The 20,770-nt window shown below is 36.5% G+C and overlaps 1 protein-coding gene across 1 annotated transcript in view; it reads right to left on the minus strand.

The window, feature by feature from the left end:
• The window catches only part of Ctnna3 (catenin alpha 3), a 1,259,651-nt gene that overhangs the window by 29,937 nt on the left and 1,208,944 nt on the right, over window positions 1-20,770 (minus strand). Inside the window, exons 16-17 of the mRNA XM_048338867.1 lie at window positions 10,162-10,267; window positions 4,259-4,393 (exon numbers count right to left, since the gene is read on the minus strand). Coding sequence (XP_048194824.1) covers window positions 4,259-4,393; window positions 10,162-10,267 — 241 coding nt within the window. The remainder of the gene's footprint in view (window positions 1-4,258; window positions 4,394-10,161; window positions 10,268-20,770) is intronic.

Below are 20,770 nucleotides of genomic sequence, written 5' to 3' on the forward strand. Positions count from 1 at the left end.
GATTTTAAGTTGTGAATTATGGACTCCAAGTAGTTCTCGCCTAACATATCTGCAAAAGTAGATAAAGTTCATGAATTTGAGTCATCACAACTAATGGAAAAGTAGTCTAATTCAATTTACACATCTGGAAGAAAGAAATGATGTTTTGGAGCAGACAATTTCTCATTTAACAATTATATAGTGGCTGATCTTCCACAAAAATGTTAATGCTTTGCTTCAGGCAAAACAAAATAATGTACATATTTGGAAAAATCAAGTTAATATATTTGGACTGTTTGAAGCATAATTAGAGTAAAGAATTAGAAATAAAGGACATTCTTACTGGGGTAAGATGGATCTCAATGTTGTTTTGATTTGCATTTGTTTTATGGCCAGTGATGTAGAGCACTTTTTCATATGTCTCTTGCCATTCTCATTTCCTCATCAGGGAAGTCTCTTTTTAAGACTTTAGCCCACTTGTTTAGGGGGCTGTTGGTTCTTTGTAGTTTTGTTTTGGAGCAATTTAATTTTTTTAGTTCTGCATATATTTTAGATATGAGGCCTTTGTCCATAGTATGGCTGGTAAAGATCTTCTCCCAATCTGTGGCCTTTCTGTTATCTTGGGAGCTATACCCTTTGCCCTACAGGTCTGCAGTTTGATGGAGTCCCATTTGTCCAACCTTTATTTGATTTGTAGCATTTCTGAGCCTTTATAAAGAAAGTTTTGTCCTGTGCCAAGGAGCCCAAGTGTTTATCCTACTCCTTGTAGTGTTTTCAGGATATCTGTTTTTACTTTGAGGTCTTTGATCCATTTGGGATTGATTTTGGTACAGGGTGATATATAAGGATCTAGTTTTAGTTTGTTGCAGGTGTTGAACCAGTTTTGCCAGCACCATTTGTTAAAGAGGCTATCTTTCTTTTAACTAACAATAACAAATTTTGGAGAGGATGTGCCAAAAGGGAACCCTACTTCATTGTTGGTGGAAATGTAAACTGGTTCAGCCACTCTGGAAAGCCGTATGGAGATTCCTCAGAAGGCTAAACATAGAGCTCCCCTATGACCCAGCAGCCCCACTTTTGGGCATCTACCCAAAAGACCACAAACAAGAACACACTAAAGCCACCAGCACAACAATGTTCATCTCAGCACAATTTGTCATAGCTAAAATATGGAACCAAGGCAAATGCCCCTCAGTAGACGAATGGATCAGGAAAATGCCTCTATCAGAATGCCTCTATCAGAATTTTATGCCTCTATCAGAAAGAATGACATTGCCCCATTCATAAGGAAATGGAAGAACTTGGAAAAAAATATACTAAGTGAAGTGAGCCAGACCCAAAGAAACATGGACTCTATGGTTTCCTTCATAGGGAATAATTAGCACAGATTTAGGCTAGTCAGAGCAGAGGATCACAAGAACCCAATAGCTATGCCCTTATGAACACATAAGATGATGCTAAGTGAAATGAACTCCGTGTTATAGAAACAACTGTTATATCACTGTTGTAATTACTTTCAACATGCCATGTGAAACCGCAGCTTATTTGTTGATGATCCTCTTGTATCACTTCCTGTGGTTGTACTCATGCTATCACTGTATCTCATCTGAGTACCCTGGATACTGTATATACTGGTATTAGAACTAGGGAAGTGAAAGAGAATATCAAAATCGAGAGACAAAGGATGAAAAGGCAACCGACTTCAAAAGCAATACTTGCAAAACCATTTGGTGTAAACCAACTGAACAACACATGGGGGAGAGGGAAAGGTGGAAGGGGAAGAGGGGGGAATGAGGGAGGAGGTAACAATCAGTACAAGAAATGTACTCAAGGGCTAACATATGAAACTGTAACCTCTCTGTCCATCAATTTGACAATAAAATAAAAATTTTAAAAAGAATTAGAAATAAATGACCAAAGGTTTTTTGTTTTGTTTTATTTTGTTTTTGACCAGTCCTGGGGCTTGGACTCAGGGCCTGAGCACTGTCCCTGGCTTCTTCTTGCTCAAGGCTAGCACTCTGCTAGCAAGGCTAGCACTTGAGCCACAGCGCCACTTCTGGTCATTTTCTGTATATGTGGTGCTGGGGAATCGAACCTAGGGCCTCATGTATACGAGGCAAGCACTCTTGCCACTAGGCCATATCCCCAGCCCCCAAAGGTGTTTTTTGAACTCCACATAAATGCATATCTTAATATGTTCAAAGAAGTATAAAACTAATAAATGGGTAGATATCAAATGGTTTAAAATTACTACTTTATAGGCATATAATTCATTTTAAATATCTACTTACATATTCATGTACAGATTGTTCTTGTTTTATGATAATTTGACTTATAATATTTCAACACTCAGATGATATGAAAGCAATATATATTAAGTACAAATGATACTTTGATATTTGAATTTTGATGTTTACCTAGGATAGAGGTTCAGAGTGGTGAGCAACAACCAATAGTTAACAATGTAAAGTGTTGCCTGTGTTATTTGGATACAGGCTTTCTGTTGAATAATTTTGCCAACAGTAGAACAATGTAAGCAATCTACATATAATTAAGGTAACATGGTTTTCACTGGTTAAATGTATTGACCTCATTTTTGACTCGTGAAACTTTTAGCATACTATGAGTTACTCAGTAGGAATCCCATCACAAATTTGGAATCACCATATATATATACATTAAAATATGTGTTTAGATTTATATATATGATTGTATTCAAGCATATGTTCATATTTGCCTTTATGTACACAAACCGTGTTTATACAGCATGTGATTGATTAAAATGTATTTTCCTTTGAAAAATGAAAGGATAGCCGATTTGCACAGATTGTGTTTGTGGATTTGTTTTTAGAAAATGTATATGTTAAGGAAAATTATCTTTATTCTTTTCCGCTGACATTTACTAGAATAGAAAGTTAATTTCTGAATTATTTTCACTTTTGACTTGCACTCTTCAGTTTCATTACAATCTCAAACCTTTCCAACAGACCAGAGAAATCCCAGGCCTCTGATGGGAAACAACAGCTTTCACATTGACTTGCTTTACCCTGGAAGAGCTCTTTAACCTTTTGGAGGAAGTTTTATATATTTAAGGTATCAAAACAAGCGAATGAAATATGTATCTGGAATGTTATTGTGACGACTGAGGTAAAATCAGCACATAGATAAATAGTGAAAGGGTTAATATCTCTCTGACTTTAATATTGCTGTTTCGCTGTGTTTTTACAATTATACTCACTTAAAGAACACTAATTCATTGGCAGCAATTTCAGTGCCCTAGACGTTGCAAATCTGTAAGTATATTAGAATAAAATTTATTTTGAAAATTTTGTTCTTAAGTACTGTACAAAGAGCTCACAATTCCATAAGTCAGGTTATGAATATAGTACATGCTGATCAATGTCACCCCTTCCATATTTCTTCCTCTGACTCCCCGTTCCATCCATGCCCTCAAGTTACATAGGTTCATTTTTTATATCATGTACATCAAATATGACTTCATTTACTCACCTTTCTCCCCTCAATTAAAAAATATGTTCAGAAGTATAAGTTCCTACATTTTGAGTTTAACTTAAATTTTAAATTTTGTTCCATGTCCTTCTCAATGTCATTGATAACTAAATACAACCTAAATATCAAATATTATTTTATTACCATACCTGCTCTAGAGAAATAATCTATACTTATTAAAAGATGAGTAAAAATGTTTGATGCTATTCCTATCATCATAATTTTAAAGCAGCTTGAAATGCATGGCCATCCAAGAATTTATGCAGGTTTCTCTTAATCTATAATTTTTTTTATCACATTCCACTCCTAAAATTACATGGGGAACTTAAAGAAAAAAGCTTGAGACGTGAATTTCTATGTTATAACAATGATTAAGTTGGAAATGAGTATCAATTAATAGCAAGAAAGCAATCATTTTATTAATTTGCAATTCTGTATTCAGTTATTTTAGAAACGTTATGCAATTTAACTCACTTCCATCTGTACACTTTCTGATGTCTGACATCTCTGCTCTAAATTAGCATGCATTTTTCATCCAAGTGGTTTACAGACCTTGATTCTTTAATTTCTGAAATAAATAAAAATGTTTTCTATCTACTTAATACTCTTAAAGATATCTGGTATATTTCTTGTTAGCTTAGTTACATGCATCTTTACATAAACTCCGGATTGAATTTTCCCTAAAAGATTTCTCTGTGTGGGTAGGGGCATGACTTCTTGCCCTTAGCATGTTATGCTTGCAATGGGGTAAATTCTGGGCAATACTCACAGCAGACATGATAAGTTCTCCCCCTAGATTCTGGATCTCAGCTTTCACTTGACTGCAGATTTTCAGTTGGTGAGAATAGAATTTAATCTGTTCAAGATAGGCCAGCAAGTCCTGTTTGCACGATGGATCTGGACACTAAATATGCATTGAAGATAAAAATAGAAATGGCAAGATAAATAAGGGAGTAAATACAGGCACGTTAGGTAGGTCCCTTACAAGGCAGCAATTTTTCCACGAGTACCACTTCTTTTCAGTCAAGCCCCTGTATTCTGATATGACTCTGAAATGTATTCTGATAAGCTCCTACCATCAGACTGATTTATGTATTTTCAACCTTAATTATTGCTGATGAGACAAAAATATGTTAAAGGAAATTTTAGTCACGAAAAGGTATGTAAAGTAACTGCCTTTAGTCTATGATAAAGTTAGGAACTTTCAGAATACATTTTGAGTCAGTCCAAGAAATATGAATATGTAACTATTCCTTCACTTAGAAGTAGCGTTAGAATACATCTGGACCCACAGTTCTTCATTGTATCTCCCCTGTTATTTTTAGGGGAATAAAGAAAGATAATCTGTGACACAGTTTATTATCACCTAATACTTTCAACCTTAATCACTCTACTGCTTCAAAGGAAACCGTTTCTATCTTAGCAACTATGATCTCTAACTGGGAAAAGAACCAGATTACACATTTCAGTGCTCAGTTTTAAGCTTCATTGTTATATATCTTTCATTAGGATCTAATCTGTACTGTTTCTCCTATTCAATAATTAGTTTTATACAAATCTCAAAATTAATTGTACTTTTTTGACAGCACAGGGATTTGATTAATTGCACTTTTAATAAATTTTCATAAGATATGTATTTATATGCAAAGTGATTTTTATACAAAGACATTCACTACTAGCACATTCACTACTATAACAGCAAAAATTGAAAATAACCTAAATATTTTTCAGTAAGGGAAAAGCAGTGAATTTATCTTATAATATGACATTATACATTTGCAAGAAAATAATGTTATCAAAAATGGGAAAAATGTTTCTAGTAAAATATTTGGAAAATTTCTTGATTTTTAAAAAATTATTATTTAACATTTCACATACAATTTCTAATAAATTATATGAAAATGTCAATTTCAAACATGCTGAAAAGACATTTGATCAATAGACATGACATGATCTTTTCCTTTTCTTCCTAAGTTTTCTGTATCTTGGGATACATATTATTTTTATACTTATAAAATATAATTTAAAAAGAATCTTTGATTCTAATGACATCAGCTGTACATTAAAATGTAAGATCAAAGATCAGAAAAAAACCTCTCTCATTTCTGCAATTATCTGGGAAAGTCATTCCTTGATATTGCCTTGGGATTCCTTTCAGGACCCATTTTGTTACACTGTAATCCTAGCATGCTCAATTCACTTGTCTAGAACAGCAAAGTGTTTGCAACAAACCTGCTTATATTCTCCATGTATATCTTAAGCTCCATTTAGATTACTTACAATACTAAATACCATGTAAATGTCATACATGTAATTGTTACATTGCATTGCTTAAGAAACATGATGAGAAGCAAACCAGCATAGAGCCATAGGCCTGCTTACACTGTCCACATCTGCAGCTGCTTGACCTGGAGGGAATGGAATTTCTGCATACAGAGACCTCAGCTGTAATTACTGAGCAGGATAACTGTTGGAAAATATGTTGTGGTGCTTTTCTCTTTCATACAGTTAAATAATCTAGTCTTCATAGCACAAGGTTAGGTCCAAAAGACCAGGATTTTTAATATTCAAAGTTATAAATGCTGGGGCTGGGGATCTGGCTCAGTGGAATAGTGCCTGCCTGGTGAGCGCAAGGCCCTGAGTTCGGTCCTCAGCTCTGGAAAAAAAAAAATCTACAAAGTTATAAATGCTAAGTAAGAGAAATATATGAATCTATACTTCTGCAAAAATTCCATTTGTCTGCTCCATGCTCATTGCAAGATTGACACATAACCTCCGCCCAGACAGCTAAGACAGGAAATGAGATTCACAGTGTAACATTTCTGATAAGAAATTAAGGATGATCCTTAAATCTCTTGCACAGAATTGAATTGTAGTTAATGAAAAGCAAGAAGAAAAGACAAAAAGATGAGGATGAAAGGGAAGAACAAGAAACAGAAAAGAGTTCTAATTCTACATCTACATTTTGCTTAAGTTATTTAGGCATATTATCAAAATACATAGGTATTTTGAAAATGAGATTTTACCTAAAAGGACAAATATAAAAGGCATCTCCTTATTTTACCTGGACAGGAAATGAGTCTTACTTGGTAAGTAGTATGCTTGAGTTGCTATGTCAGCTCTTGCACCTGCATTATGCTTAGTATTCACAGCATCAATGTAATTAATCTTTAGATTGTCATTTTGAATATTTACAAACTAAATCTCTGAAATAGTAAACAACTTGAATTTTGTTTATTCTATGTCACTCATCTAATTGTACACCAATCTCATCTGTATTGCATTTGTTCAAACACTTGTTTTGTTCTTAACTGAGCAACTTTCCTATCCCTTCTTTGTTATTGTGGACAACTTCAATGAGAGTCTCTGGCATATACAAGGTTTTATCTGCTGACAACTATTCTAGATGCTTTGCACTTTTTAGAATCTTATTGTTGCATGAAGTGGATTCTATTATTATTATTGAGCAAAGAGGAAATCAAGGCAGAGAATTTAATTGACTTGCCAATATTGTAATTAGTTAATTGTCACTTCAATTACTTGTAAATCATAAGTTTAATTAGTGTGAAATTGTTCCAAGATCAATACCACTGGGATCAGGCATTGTGGTGTACCTGTAACCTCAGCTAATTGGGAGGTAGAGAATAGGAGGACTGTGGTTCAAAACCAGTCCACATAAAATTTATCATTACTTAATCTCAACAAACAGCTGCTGTGGCAAGTCACGGGGGCAAATCACAGTTACAGAAGAGGCGTAAGGAGGAGATCCCCATCTGGGAGAAAAGCAAGAAATCGTATATGGAAATTAAAGCAAAAAGGCCTGTGCATCGATCAAGTCATAGACTTCTTGCAAAGAAACACAAATCACTGAATTCAAACTTCAGTACCAGGAAAGGTAAAAGACAAAAAGCAGGCGGGGGGGTGGGGGTGGGGGAGCATTATTATTTAACTATTTTAAAAATAAAAGACATTGTAACACAACCATTAGATCTTTGATAAATAAACAGTGCTGCACTTAATCAAGTTTAAAGAAAATATGCAGTCCCTCAAGAAACTCTCTCAAGAGTCTCCTTCTAGCCTGGCTAGCACAGTCTGTAGTTTTTAAAAATAGGATGAATACAGAGTTGAAATTGAACTTTACAAAGTTAAAAATTGCTTGACCTAGATTCAGTGTCCATTGACAGATTTGATCAGAATCTTGGTTACACCTTATGATGGCAGTTTTATAAACGAAGTATCAAGATACATATTTATTGAAAAAATAAATCATTGGTAAAATTTGCATCAGCATATATTATTAGTAAATTACATCTTGTAAAAGTTTCTAAAGCATGCTTTACTACTGACATTTGGAAAGCTATTATGAAACATTTAATTGATATGGATCATATATATTCATTCATGGGATGCTATATTATAATTTGAGGCACATATGCCCTATGCAATGATTCTGTCAGGAAAACTGTATTTCTTTCTCCCATATTTCCATATATGCAACTTATTTTCAACTTCCTAGAAGCACACCCAAAGAACAAATTGTTTCTTCTCTTATTCACAAATACTCTTTTCATCACTTATATTTTCTTTCAGAAAAATGTCTATGCAGAGGGGATATGGGGGAAAAATGAAGGAAGAGGTAACAAGTTGAACAAGATATGTATTCACTGCCTTACATATCAATCTGTAACTCCTCTGTACCATACTTTGACAATAAAAAAAAGTTTAATAAAAAAAAGAAAAATGTCTATGCAGGTACCTTGTCTCTTATTAATTAAATCTTTTGAGTTTTGTTTTTTTTTTGCTACTGCGAAGTTTGTATTTCTTATGAATTCCTTATTCTATATTTGGTTAACAAAACTGACAACCAATCTACGGTTTTTTTAATATTTGAGATTAAAACTTTTTATTATTTTATATTTATATTTATATTTTAGTGCTGCATTGTATATCTTAAATATATAAAACTCTGAAAAAGATCTAACGTTTTTCTCATCTTTTATATTTTTACATATAAAATGAAAGAGAGAAACCTCTGATCTTTCGATTTGCACCACAGTCTGGCCTTTGACTCTACTTTCCTGGCCCTTGACTCTACTTTCCCAATTTCAAATTTACATTATCTATATATGTACATATATTTACACACACAGATACACACCACACACATATACACACCACATGCACACACATACACACACCACACACACACATACACACACATAATTTGGAGGAGCTAGTACTAGGATTTAAACTCAAAGGCTGGTGGCACTCTATCACTTGATCCATTCCTTCAGCTGGTTAACCATTCCTTCTGCTGATTAATGGGAGATACCAACTCAAGGAATTTGTTGGTATAGCTTGGCTTCAAACCACTCATCTCCAGGTCTCAGCATCTGAGTAACTAGGGTTACAGACATGAGTTATCAGTGCTTAGCAAGTTTAGCATCCTTAATCTGAAAAGATTTACCCACAAATGCCCTGAAACTCAAAACTTTTTTGAGTACAATGGGTATTGTTGGATGATTGGCTTAGGGATTCTCAGTCAATATTAAAATCAGATTCATAAACTCCTTGCAAGTTTTAGTTGTAAAACAGGAGATTGTAAATACTGTATAGTCAGAAGATTACTGAAAGATACAAATACTCGTGGAATTTAGTACTACTTTCCTAGTACTTTTTGTTTCTCCTACATTATATCCACATAATACATAATTGACAAGGGATTTTATGCATATTCAGTGAATATATGTGAAAGTAAAAATTGAAGATATGAGGTAGGTTTGGAAAGGTACAGGAGAATTATGAAAGATATGACACTGATCAAGATGAGTTGTGCTCATGAACCAACATGTTGAACTGCAACTTTTTGTACAAGTACTTATAGATAATAAAAAGTTCCCTTTCAAAAACATTTAAATAGTGAATAATAGTATTCCAAGTAAGCATAAAAGCAATCAATACTTTGAAATAGTGGAAAAGTGTGTTCCTCAAAAGAAATCCATTGGCATGATAAAGGTGAATAGAACTTGAAAGCTTAAAAGTAAATTTATAACTCAGTTTGACATCAATTGAACATCTCAACACATTAACTAATGAACATGACAGGCTCTTCAAGTAAAGTTAGACATAAGATACCTTCTTATTATAGCTGCCTCTTACAAAAACAAAAGGAAATTAAAGAATTCAGAAGCACACATCTCCATAAGAATCATACATGCCTAGTGTTTTACATCTTTGCTAGGTTTTGTACTAATTACTTTGTCTAAAATATCGAGGTAAAATCAACACTTTAGTTAGGTCATTACCTTCTATTAACATAAATTGCATCAATTTGGAGCTGAAAAAATAACTTGAAGAAATTTAGAGTTTGAAAATCTTTAAACATAGTTAAGTTTCCTTAGATTACTTGCCCAGCATTTAATATATTAATGTCATAGCACTTTAAAATAATTCAATTATAATTTACGACACATATTCTAAAGTTTCAATAGCAAGGAGCAATTAGCAAAGTCATTTTCCTTTTATACAACTTGGAAGGAAGGGAGATGAGAGGGAGAAAAACTGAGAGAGAAAGAATGAGTAATTGACAATGTTAAAAAGGAAATGTATTCATTTTCCTCTGTATATCACCTTCATAATAAAAGTAAATAAATGAATGAATAAGTAACTCACCTGGTTAGCTATCTGCCGAGCGAGAACATCCATTCTTGATCCTGATTCTGATATCAGTTTAGCTGCATAGATCACATCTGTTGTATGTTTTAATGGGCCTTTACCCCTGAAATAAAAAGACACAGTGGTTCCTTAAAAAGTAGATTGGTCTACTTGAAGATACATATCTGTATTCCCATATATAAGAGTTGTAATCCCAAATACTGACAATTGACTTCACATAATTTGTTCTTGAAGTTTGCCTCAATAAGACTTCAGTTGTAAGTGAAAAAGAAAAGCCATTTTTAAATGAAAGTATAATGAAAATATATTGTGTGAAGTGAGGAAACACTACCAACAAGATGAATTCCATCGAGTTTTTATTCCCAGTTGTCTGTTATAGCAAAATACAAATTCATTGAGAGATAATTTTGGTGGACCTAAGATCAAGAGGCAAGGTGTTTTCCTTGGATTGGTCAATAGTGATTCACCAGGAAGGAAGTCTCTCAAAGCAAGAGCTTCTGCCCAGCCCTCATGTACCAAGTTCATGCTGTTGTTTCAAAAGTTATTTTAGGATACACTGAAGTAGAAACAAAGAAAAATATATTACTAAAGCAAGGTTTGAAAGACAGTAGTGCATGACCCAGACATGAGCACATGCATTCGATAACCACTGTGAAGATTGTTTTAAAATCATGAATCTTTATAGTCACATATTAGGTTGGACGTTTGACTCAAAATTACTTTAGAAAAACCCTCCTCCTGGAACATCTGGTGCATTCCATAACCCTTGCTGTTGTTTTATCAATGAGGCCAAGAGATTTCAAACTTGATCAGCTTACTGAACTTGTGTAACAGGTGTTTGAGCATCCTGTTAAACAAAGGATAGAATCTGTCTCCTCATCCCTTCAACACAGGTATTCATCCTTGAAACAAGTATTTTTCAAACACATTGTGTGTCCAGAGAAGTCATTTGCTCAAGTGTTTGATTTTGTTTCTGGCTCTCTCACACAAGTCCAAAATAACCTTTTCTCAGTTTCCAGAGTACATTAATTTTTGTGGAGGCAGGGGAGACCCATTGGCAAGGTCATAATGAGAGAGGAACCCTCCCCTATCTATTTCTCCTTTATTAAATGTTGTAGCTAACAAGGAACTATTAGGCTTTGAACATGGTTATGAGTGTTTGCTTGCTTTTTATTAATATACTCATCAATATTGTCTCTGGGGTTCTAGCTGGGACTATCTCATGCCTAATTTTTTCTGATTGTCTACCACAGTACTTACCTGAATCTAGGAGGAAAAATTAAAATATGTGTGTTATACATACTTATGATTCATTTGATTAGTAAGGTTAATTGTAATGTTTCTCTTCTTAGTCCTTTTATTGTTTTTCAATAAATTATATTCTGTCTTTATCCTATTTTATCTTCTCAATAATTAATTTAAACATATTAAGCTGGGCTTAAGAAATGTGGAATGAAGTCTCTTTAACATTTAAATCAAATTCATCTTCCAGCTGGCCCTGCAGTAGTCCTTACAGCTTCAAAGAGTAGTTATCCTAAGCTTACCTAAGGAAATCTATTTCTTTTACTTCAAAGGACAATGTGGATCACATTGCTCCAAAAACAAGACCAAAGGGTGGGGGGAAGCATTCTCCCAGACAGATATGAATTTGGTCCTGAAGACAATTCATCACAAATACTACAAAAGTATGTTCTTTGTTCATCTCACATAATAATGTACTCTTGCACTAAAAAAAATATGTTATCAAATCAGTCATGGCACAGGATCCAAGCCAGTTATACAGCTTGTATTAACCAATACAACATTGCAATTGGAAACCCAAAGTGATGGCCTGGATGCATTCCTAAGATTTCCCTGCCTGTTGGATCTTGTTTGTTACTGCTTACTTCTGCCACTTAGATATGATATTTTGAGCCTAAAAGGGAGGAATAGGCCTATAGGAATAGATAGAGTCTAAACTTGAAGGATTCCAGGAAAACAATCACCATTCATACATTTTTCTTTACTTGGTTTATTTTGTTTCTCTCTATTCTCCTTAAGTCTGCTTTCTTCCTCTCAAGCAGTTGCTTCTTTATAAAGAAACAGAAAAGCTGCATTCATGGTTTTTGAATCTGGATTTGACCTTTATCTCTTTCTCGAAACCCAAATTCTATGTGGAAGCTAACCAAGATCAATAATCAATCTGTGCCTCGATTTCTTCAGTGTTAACAGTATCTATGGCCATGTAGAGACAGGAGTGAATTTCTGTAAAGTGCTCTGAATATTGCTTTAAACAAGGAAAGCATTGGTAAATATAATTCACTACCTTAAGATCATTTTGGTGCATAAGGCCATAGAAGAAAAGTTGGATTGTTTTCAGTATTTTGCAGGGAACATAACAAAGAATTCACTTCACTTCTTACATTTCTGGAACATGTTTCCATTTGATCTTTTGTGATTGATCGTTTGCATATTTATCTCCAAGGAGCACTGTCACAGAGAAAACTGGATTCTTGTTTTAGCAGGTTCCTGTGAAAGAGGCTCGACTGCCCCCACGACTAGATCAAAAACTTGGAGCTCTACTCTGAAGATAGAAGATATGTGCAAATGGACTGCAATATGATATGGAGATAGTTATTTTGAAATATCTTCTTCTCTGAAAAAAAGATAGATGAATAATTGCCTAAATTAATGTAGCTGTTCTTCCAAGTAAATCTTGTCCTCTTCTTTCCTAAACTCTACCAATTGCCAGTGTTAATGTTTGAATTGTTGTTCCTTGTCCCTAGCCAAGAATGGGACACAGAAAGGAGTAGGTCACTAGAGCAACTGTTCTGATGCCTCTGAGAAGGGAGTGATGGGGAAAGTGGGAGAGAGGAATACATTGGATGGCATAAGAAAGGAAGATTTTGCCAGGCAAAGATACAGTAGAGTTCAAAGAAAGGAAGGGAATATAACCATTTTTTATATTTATTTACTTCTTAGAACATGCATGCCTGTTAATTCAAATGGCTCCTTATTAGGAAATAAATTTCCTTATCAAGAACACTGCAACCAAGCAGTAAGACAGAAGATTTGTACAAAGCTTAATGATCAGAGGATTCTCCACCAGAAAACAGGAACCCCAACACTGTTCCCTCAGTGTATGGCAGAAAGGCCTTGACACATAAGTCCCTTTTGGACCTGTGCCTCTGAAAATTATTACAAACAAGTTTCTATGACCCTTCCACACAGTGAAAAGTCTGCCTCTGGGATAGTAATCATCATACTTCTTTGAATCTGCTGATGTAGGTTGCTTTAAAAAAATCAGCATTAATCATTGCAATATTTGAGTTGCTCTTATCAAATTTACTTTATGCACCAGGGAAGACTAGGAGTTATGTACATGGTTCTGCTCAGGAAAGGCATTACATTTCATTATTTCTATGCACCTCCAGAGAAAGTTAAACTTAAATAAAGCTGTCTAAGCTCCCACAAGGCAATGTATCAGTGTTCAAGGTCTTAAACAATGGACAAAGGTTGTTTCAAAGGAGAGCAGCTAAGGTTCTCAAAGCTTCAACAATAGATAAAGAGTTATATCTAAAGAATGCAGCTAATGTACCTTCGCCTCCAAATAATGCATTTCCCCATATAAAATCCCTGGACTGATAAAAGAGAAATTACCTCCAGCTTTAAATCCAAACCTTGTTACAAGACCCTGATCTTAAAACTAGCATTAAGCTTTAGAAGTTAAAAGTAATGATAATGCACTATGACAGACCGCCATTATTCCCTTCCCCACATTCTTAATTAAATGTATTGCCTGGCAAGCTTCCTACTGAGTGGCAGAAACTTACATACTTTACAAATGAGTCCACATCATGCCAAGTCTCTAGGGGGAGCTAGAATGACTGAAACGATGATCAATTTTCAACACTCTCAGCCTGAAATGTGCTATGCAATGAAGGCTCTTTAAATCAGAAATACATACAAAAAGATGTTTGCTGCTTTTGTTTTCACAATGTCTTCTTAAGGCTTCTTGTCAGAAAATTGTGTGTTAAATCCTTGAATGGGATTCTTCAGAAAAAAGTTACTCAGAAATATTGATATATTTGAAAATACATAAAAGAACCAAAAGTTAGATATTTTTAATAAACATTGGTCACAAAATAACTTATACTTTCCACTAAGGAGGTGAGTTGTTCAAAAGTGGTGGGCTTGCCAAACTGAAAATGACATGAGGTAATGCATGTTTATTTAGCTCTTTCAAGACCTCACCTCATCAAACAAGCAAAGCATGCTCAAAATTTCCAAGCACAAGTATCCTATTCAACAAATATATATACAGGAGATTATAACAGAAGACAAGCCCAGGAAAAATTATAGGTTACCATCCAAAAATAATTAAAAACAAGCATCCTGGGTGTGACTCCAGTGATAAAGCCCTTGCCTACCAAGCATAAAGGCTCTTATTCAAAACTCAGTACAATATTTAAGTGTATAATCTACATATCAATATATGTCTTATCATTTCAGCTACATATATATCGATATAGCAATATATTGACAAATAGATTATAGACATACATATGGATTTATACTATACTTATTTATAAATATATTGATATATATATATAGCTATAGAGGATCTAGATATAATATAATGATATATAGTGAGTTTGCATGTATAGAGTGATAGTTGTCACAAGGTAACATAAAACCAAATATTTTACATAATTTTCATATGTGCTCATCAAATATTAATATTATTTGTTGTTCTCCCTTTACAAATAATATCTTATAAAAGATTTATTTGGGGAGGCTGGGAATGTGGCTTAGTGGTAGAGCACTTGCCTAGCACGCACAAAATCCTGGGTTCGATTCCTGAGCACCACATAAACAGAAAAGGCCAGAAGTGGTGCTGTGGCTCAAAAGGTAAAGTACTAGCCTTGAGTAAAATGGAGCCACGGACAGTGCTCAGGCCCTGAATCCAAGCCCCAGGACTGGCAAAAAAAAAAAAAAGAACAGGATTAACTTTTTTGCTTAAAAATGACAGTAACTAAGGCTGGCACCAGCGGCTTGTGATTGTAATCCTAGCTACTCAAGAGGATCATCTGAGAATAGCTGTTCAAAGTTCCTGAGTCAGCTGTTCCTGAGTCTGGAAGCCCACGAAACTTTTATTTCTAATAAACTAACAAAAATCTGCATATAGAGTTGTGGCTCAAATGATAGAGTGCTAGCCTAGAGCAAAAGAAGCTCAGGGATAGCACCCAGGCTCTGAGTTTAAGCCCCAGGATATGCACCAAAAAAGACATTGTTGATAATGGCAACTGAAATTGCATTGAGTCCCTTCTTATGTCTTCTGTTTTTTCTTGGTATAGGCCTTTCCATAGCAACATTTTAATAAGAAAAATAAAATAAATTGATGATCACATGCATTCTATGTGTTCATTTGTTATTGTTCAGGTTGTTTAATGAATTCTAATACAGAAATCATTTCTATGTCATGCAAGATCTTTAGGATAGTATAACTTCCTAAGATTTATTATTTAATTCTACAAGGGAGGCACCAGAATTAGATACTTTAAAAAAGTAATTACATGACATAAGTAAGCAAAAGAGAGAGTTATCAGGCTCCAAACAAGGACACATTGTTCCTCTGGTATTCAAGCATGAAACTAATTAGGTAGGCGTTTTTGTCCCTATGGACATTTCATTCTCTGGTGAAGTGTCATTTTCAAGTTTTGAGAACTCTATACAAGTTCTTGAAATTTCAATGAGTGAGTAATCAGCTAACAATCATCTTGACTAATTAGTAACCCAAGGTACTGGTTGGAATTCAAGTAAAGGGAAAAAATGGTGTCATTCCATGAAAGTACAAAGAAAATTTATATGAACAAAAATATACATCTGAAAATTACCTACATGCATTATATATAATATGATATAATATAATATAATATATATATATATAATATCTCTGTTCTTTTTTGTTCCATATCACTAGTTCTAATATCAGTAAAATGCCCTAGTGAGTGCTGGGAGCCCTGGCTCAAGAACACCAGCCAGTTTAGCAAGGGTCCAAATGCCACTACTATCAAACAAAAGTGGCTGAAGAAACTAAAGTTTATTCTCCTCTCACATAACAGTTACAGAGTTAAGAATCCCAGTGCCTTCTGGTTTCTTGAGCATCTATCCTCAAGGTGTCAGTTTAGTCTACCTGGATCCTTTGTAACCAGATATTCAAAACCTGAAAAAACATAAGATCTCATAGGAAGATGTAGGAGACAGGATAGGAACTAGCACAGAGCATTTCTATCTGTACTCGAGAATCCAGGTATATAACTAGTATAGTTGCAAAGAAAGCAAGACTCTGTGTGTGTGTGTGTGTGTGTGTGTGTGTGTGTGTGTGTGTGTGTGTGTGTGTGTGCTGGTACAGGGACTTGAACTCAGAGGCATCGTACTCTAGATTTTTGCTTATGACTGGTGCTCTATCACTTGAACAATATCTCAAGTGCTGCCTTTTTTACAGGTTAATTGGAGATAAGATTCTCATTATGCATTTGCCTGGGTTGGCTTCAAACCTAGATCCGCAGATCTCAGCATGCTGAGTAGCTCATATTATAAGCATAAGCCACAGGGACCTAGGTGGGAAAAGTATTTTTAGCCCCAAATGAGAAAAACAACAACAAAAATGTTTTAAGAGCTTATGACATTGTGTCTGCATAGATTCAGTGGATGGCAATTTTTTTTTCTTTTTGGCAATTTAGCAGAGTTTTTTTTTTTTTTTTTTTTTTAATGTAAGCAAGTAGATAGGAAGAACTGGGAGACAACCAAGGCCCTTCATCAATGCAGCTGAGACGACAAGACATATGTTCACTCTGGGCACAAGGCCAGTTTTATTTCTTGTTTTGAAATTGTCACGTTGTAGATGGTAAATTATTAAAAACAAAAGTTCTTCTTTGTGCATGACAATGATAGTTTTTCTTGGGCAACATTGATTTATCAAACAAAAGTGGGCTTATCTTGGAGTTCATTTTGCTTAGCATCTATGTATATGTGGTCATCTAAGATGATGCTAAGTGAAATGAGCTCCATGATATGGAAACCAGTGGTTTTTCATTGTTGTTATTTTTAATGTACTATTTGAAATTATTTCTTTTCTTTTTCTTCTGTTTATGTTCCCTATGGTTTAGCCCCTGTTGTCACTGTATTTGGTTTTGGCACTCTGGGTATTATATATATGTTTATCTAAATTAGTTAAGGGAAGGGGAAAATCAAAATGGTGAGGCAAAAGATAAAAGGCAAACCAAAGCAACAGCAATACTTACAAGACAATATGTTGGGAATTAACGGCACACCTGGCAGGGCAAGGGGTAGGGGGGAGGAGGGGAGAAAAATGAGGGAGGAAGTAACAAGCTTGACAAGAACTGTACTCAAAACTACAGTATTAACTGTAATCCCTCTGTCCATCACCTTGACAATAGAATTATTTTTTTTTAATGAGCTTATTTCAGAGATACTTTTGGGAACCAACCTGAGAGAATGCCTCTGGATGCTATTGTTGCTTTGGTATTGTGATGGTTGCTAGGATTGCTTTGTGTATGTGTGTGCATATGCACATAGGTGGTAAGATCTCCTTCCTCAAATCTACAAACCACTTTTCATGTAAGATATACATCACTAACTACTTTTCTTTGCATTCCCTCCATTTTCCCAACTTTCTCTTCAGTCATTGATATTTCAAATTCTATACTAGATTTGACAAGGATTGTCAACTGTTTTCTTCAACTCCTTCTATAATCTGTTTACATTATTCTACATTTTTAGTGAAAATAAATATTATAATGCCCAATCCTGCTTACTGTAGCACAAATACTGATATAGTCGCTTAGTTTTGTCACTCATATCTTGTACCTACCACTGATGAATACAAATGTATAGGTATTGAGATGCACCCAAGTATCAGTTGTCTTCATACATAGATACTTCTCTAATTGTTTACATCATAGTTGTGCTGCTTACATCACTGTTATGCCATCTTACATACTCCCTCCATTTCAAATTTTAAAAGTCATAGATCTTTTGATTTATTACCAAGGTATAGAAGTACAGGTCTATTTAAATGGAATAATGAGAAGGTTAAGTCATTAGTGCTTTTGGACCAAATTAAAAATAAATCCAATTAAACCCAATAAAATAAAACCATACAGAGTACTGTCACATTTTCTTAAAATTTTGTCACTATTGTTCCATAGAATTCAACACATACCTCTGAATCATGAGAGTATGTTATATACTACAAAGGAATATACAAGCTATAATTTTGAGTGTTGTCCAATACAGCATTGTTCCCTACTAAATGAGTGTCAATGAGTGCCTTTGGTTGAATTTCTTTTAACACAAATCTTCATTTAACCACTTGTCATTCTCCCTTTCTTCAGTTTGGGTCTGCAAGTAGATATATCTAAGAGGAGAGGAGTCATAATTAGTATCCTGCAGTAGGCTTCTGGTTCATGAAGACACATAGCTCAATTTGGGGGGCACAATATTGACCATTAGAAATATACTGGAAGAAACAGTAAAGTCATTAGTGTAAACTATGACCTTTAGCACTGGCGAAATTGTGTTCTTGGTAGATGTATTTTCTAATGACAGATCTTTTTTCTGAATCATTAAGTCAATTTTGTTTTCTTTGAACCATATTTCTCCAGAATTCAGCCTTTTGCGGAGCTAGAATTACAGGTTTGAGACACTAGCACCTGGCTTTTTGGTTCTTTTTCAACATGATCTATGTTATTTCAACTATCAGCAGAAGGCTCATATTCTTGTTTTTTAGTGCTTTGTTAAGACTCTACTCTTTGCCAATTCATATTAAAGTAGGTGTGGAAATTTGGAGAATTAGGGAATCCAGGGTTGTCTCGGGAGATAGGTTGGTGCTACGCTCCTTACTCTGCATGTCCCACCCTGTTGGGGACTCAGTTTTGGCCTTGGTGGGGGAAGGATGTCAAGAGCTCCCGAGACGCTGCCCTTCCCCCAGCCCTGGGACAGTGTTGGGGCTAGCCACTCCCACCTTCCGGCCTCAACCGGAAGAGAAGACCCTGCCCCTGGGGGAGGCAGACACGTGCGTGCCACCATGATGGGGGTTGTCCAGCCCACAAAGGAAGTTTCATGACATCACCTGTTGGACACAGTCCTTTAGCCTATGAGTGGCCCTTTGGCCAGCCCACCTCCTTTCCTGCCATTACTGCTATATAAACCCCCTCCCAATTAAATCCTTGGAGACCCATTCAAACATCCAACCGTCTCCCCGACATTTTTGTCCTGCGGCTCCTGACACATTATGGTTGGCCGAGGAAGGGATTTCGGCATCCCACTTCAGCTTAGAGTAGTCCGGTAAGGACACGCCTTACTCCTTCTGCCAGTATGAGGGGTAGGGCAGAGTTTCTTTCATAATTTGAGGTTCAGGCATTTCCCTGGGAGATAGGGGGGAAGGGGGTCCTCAGAGGCCCCTACATATGGTGCCCACACGGGGCTCGAACACACGGCCGGCAATTTCGGGGTTCAGCGACCCCCACAGGCTGCTCTAAGTACATGGTTTTCAAGAGTGGGATGTGTCCTCCAAATGGGGGGGCAAACCCATAAAGAGCAGGTGGGCGCGTGGGGCTCCGCGAGTCCCGGGATACAGCACTGGAGGGAGTTGCCCTGCCATGGCGATTTGGCGCCAGGCAGGAGAGGGAGTGGGGCATGCGGCCCGCATGGACGCAGCAGTGGAGCGGCAGGGCCATCGGGAGCACGAGAGCGGTGGCCTCGGGCTGGGGTCGGTCCTGCTTTGCATGCCCCAGGCCGGACGCCCCCACTGGGGTTCACTATTGGCGGCGCCATGGGTGTACCGTGGGCTTCTGTCACCACACAATTCCGCTGCTTGTGGCCCGGCGGTGGAGACGGGAGCGCTAGGGATGGTGGCGGCACAGGCGGAGGCGATTCCCGGAGTGGGTGCCGCCATCCCGCCAGGGAGCCCCCGGAACAAGTGGCGGGGTGTGCGCGGAGAGAGTTTGATCTCTGCTTGGCCAAGGGGCGGGGGCTAGGGGGGGAGGCGCTCAGGTTCACAGGCGGCAGCATGCGCTGGGGCCCGCGTGGCCTTGGGGGGCACCAGGCATCTAGTGCGGAAGTCTTTGGTCAGCTGAGCATGGCGGGCCTAGCACGGCACGGTGGAAGCGTGGTTCCGCCACCGCCGCATGATTCCGCCACTTGGGAAACCGCAGCCTGGCGGCGGCAGAGATTTTGGGAAAAAACTGCTTTTGGGCCAAGCTGTGGGTCTCACAGCAGCTGGGCGGGGCCCCAGACCAGTCTGTGAAAGGACCCCTACTGCCTCTGCCTGTCATTTGCAAACTTACAGCTGCCAACAGAGAAAAAAAAAAGGGGGGGAAACAAAAGGGTTGTTGATGGTTGTTAAGCTTGGAGATTCTAAGTTCTGCCTGTTGTTGGTTAAATCCTGTTTTCTCTAGCTGGTCAATGCATGTGGAGGGCAATAGATTCCCGGTAACCCTGCATCCACTCTGAACTTTGTAACTTTTGCCTTGCATTTTAAAGGTGCCTTGCAATTCAGATGCTGAAAGAAAAAAGTGTCTTTCTGTGAGCTTGCTGTCTG

The sequence above is a fragment of the Perognathus longimembris genome, chromosome 2 (genome assembly GCF_023159225.1).
Source record: "Perognathus longimembris pacificus isolate PPM17 chromosome 2, ASM2315922v1, whole genome shotgun sequence".
NCBI lineage: Eukaryota > Metazoa > Chordata > Mammalia > Rodentia > Heteromyidae > Perognathus > Perognathus longimembris.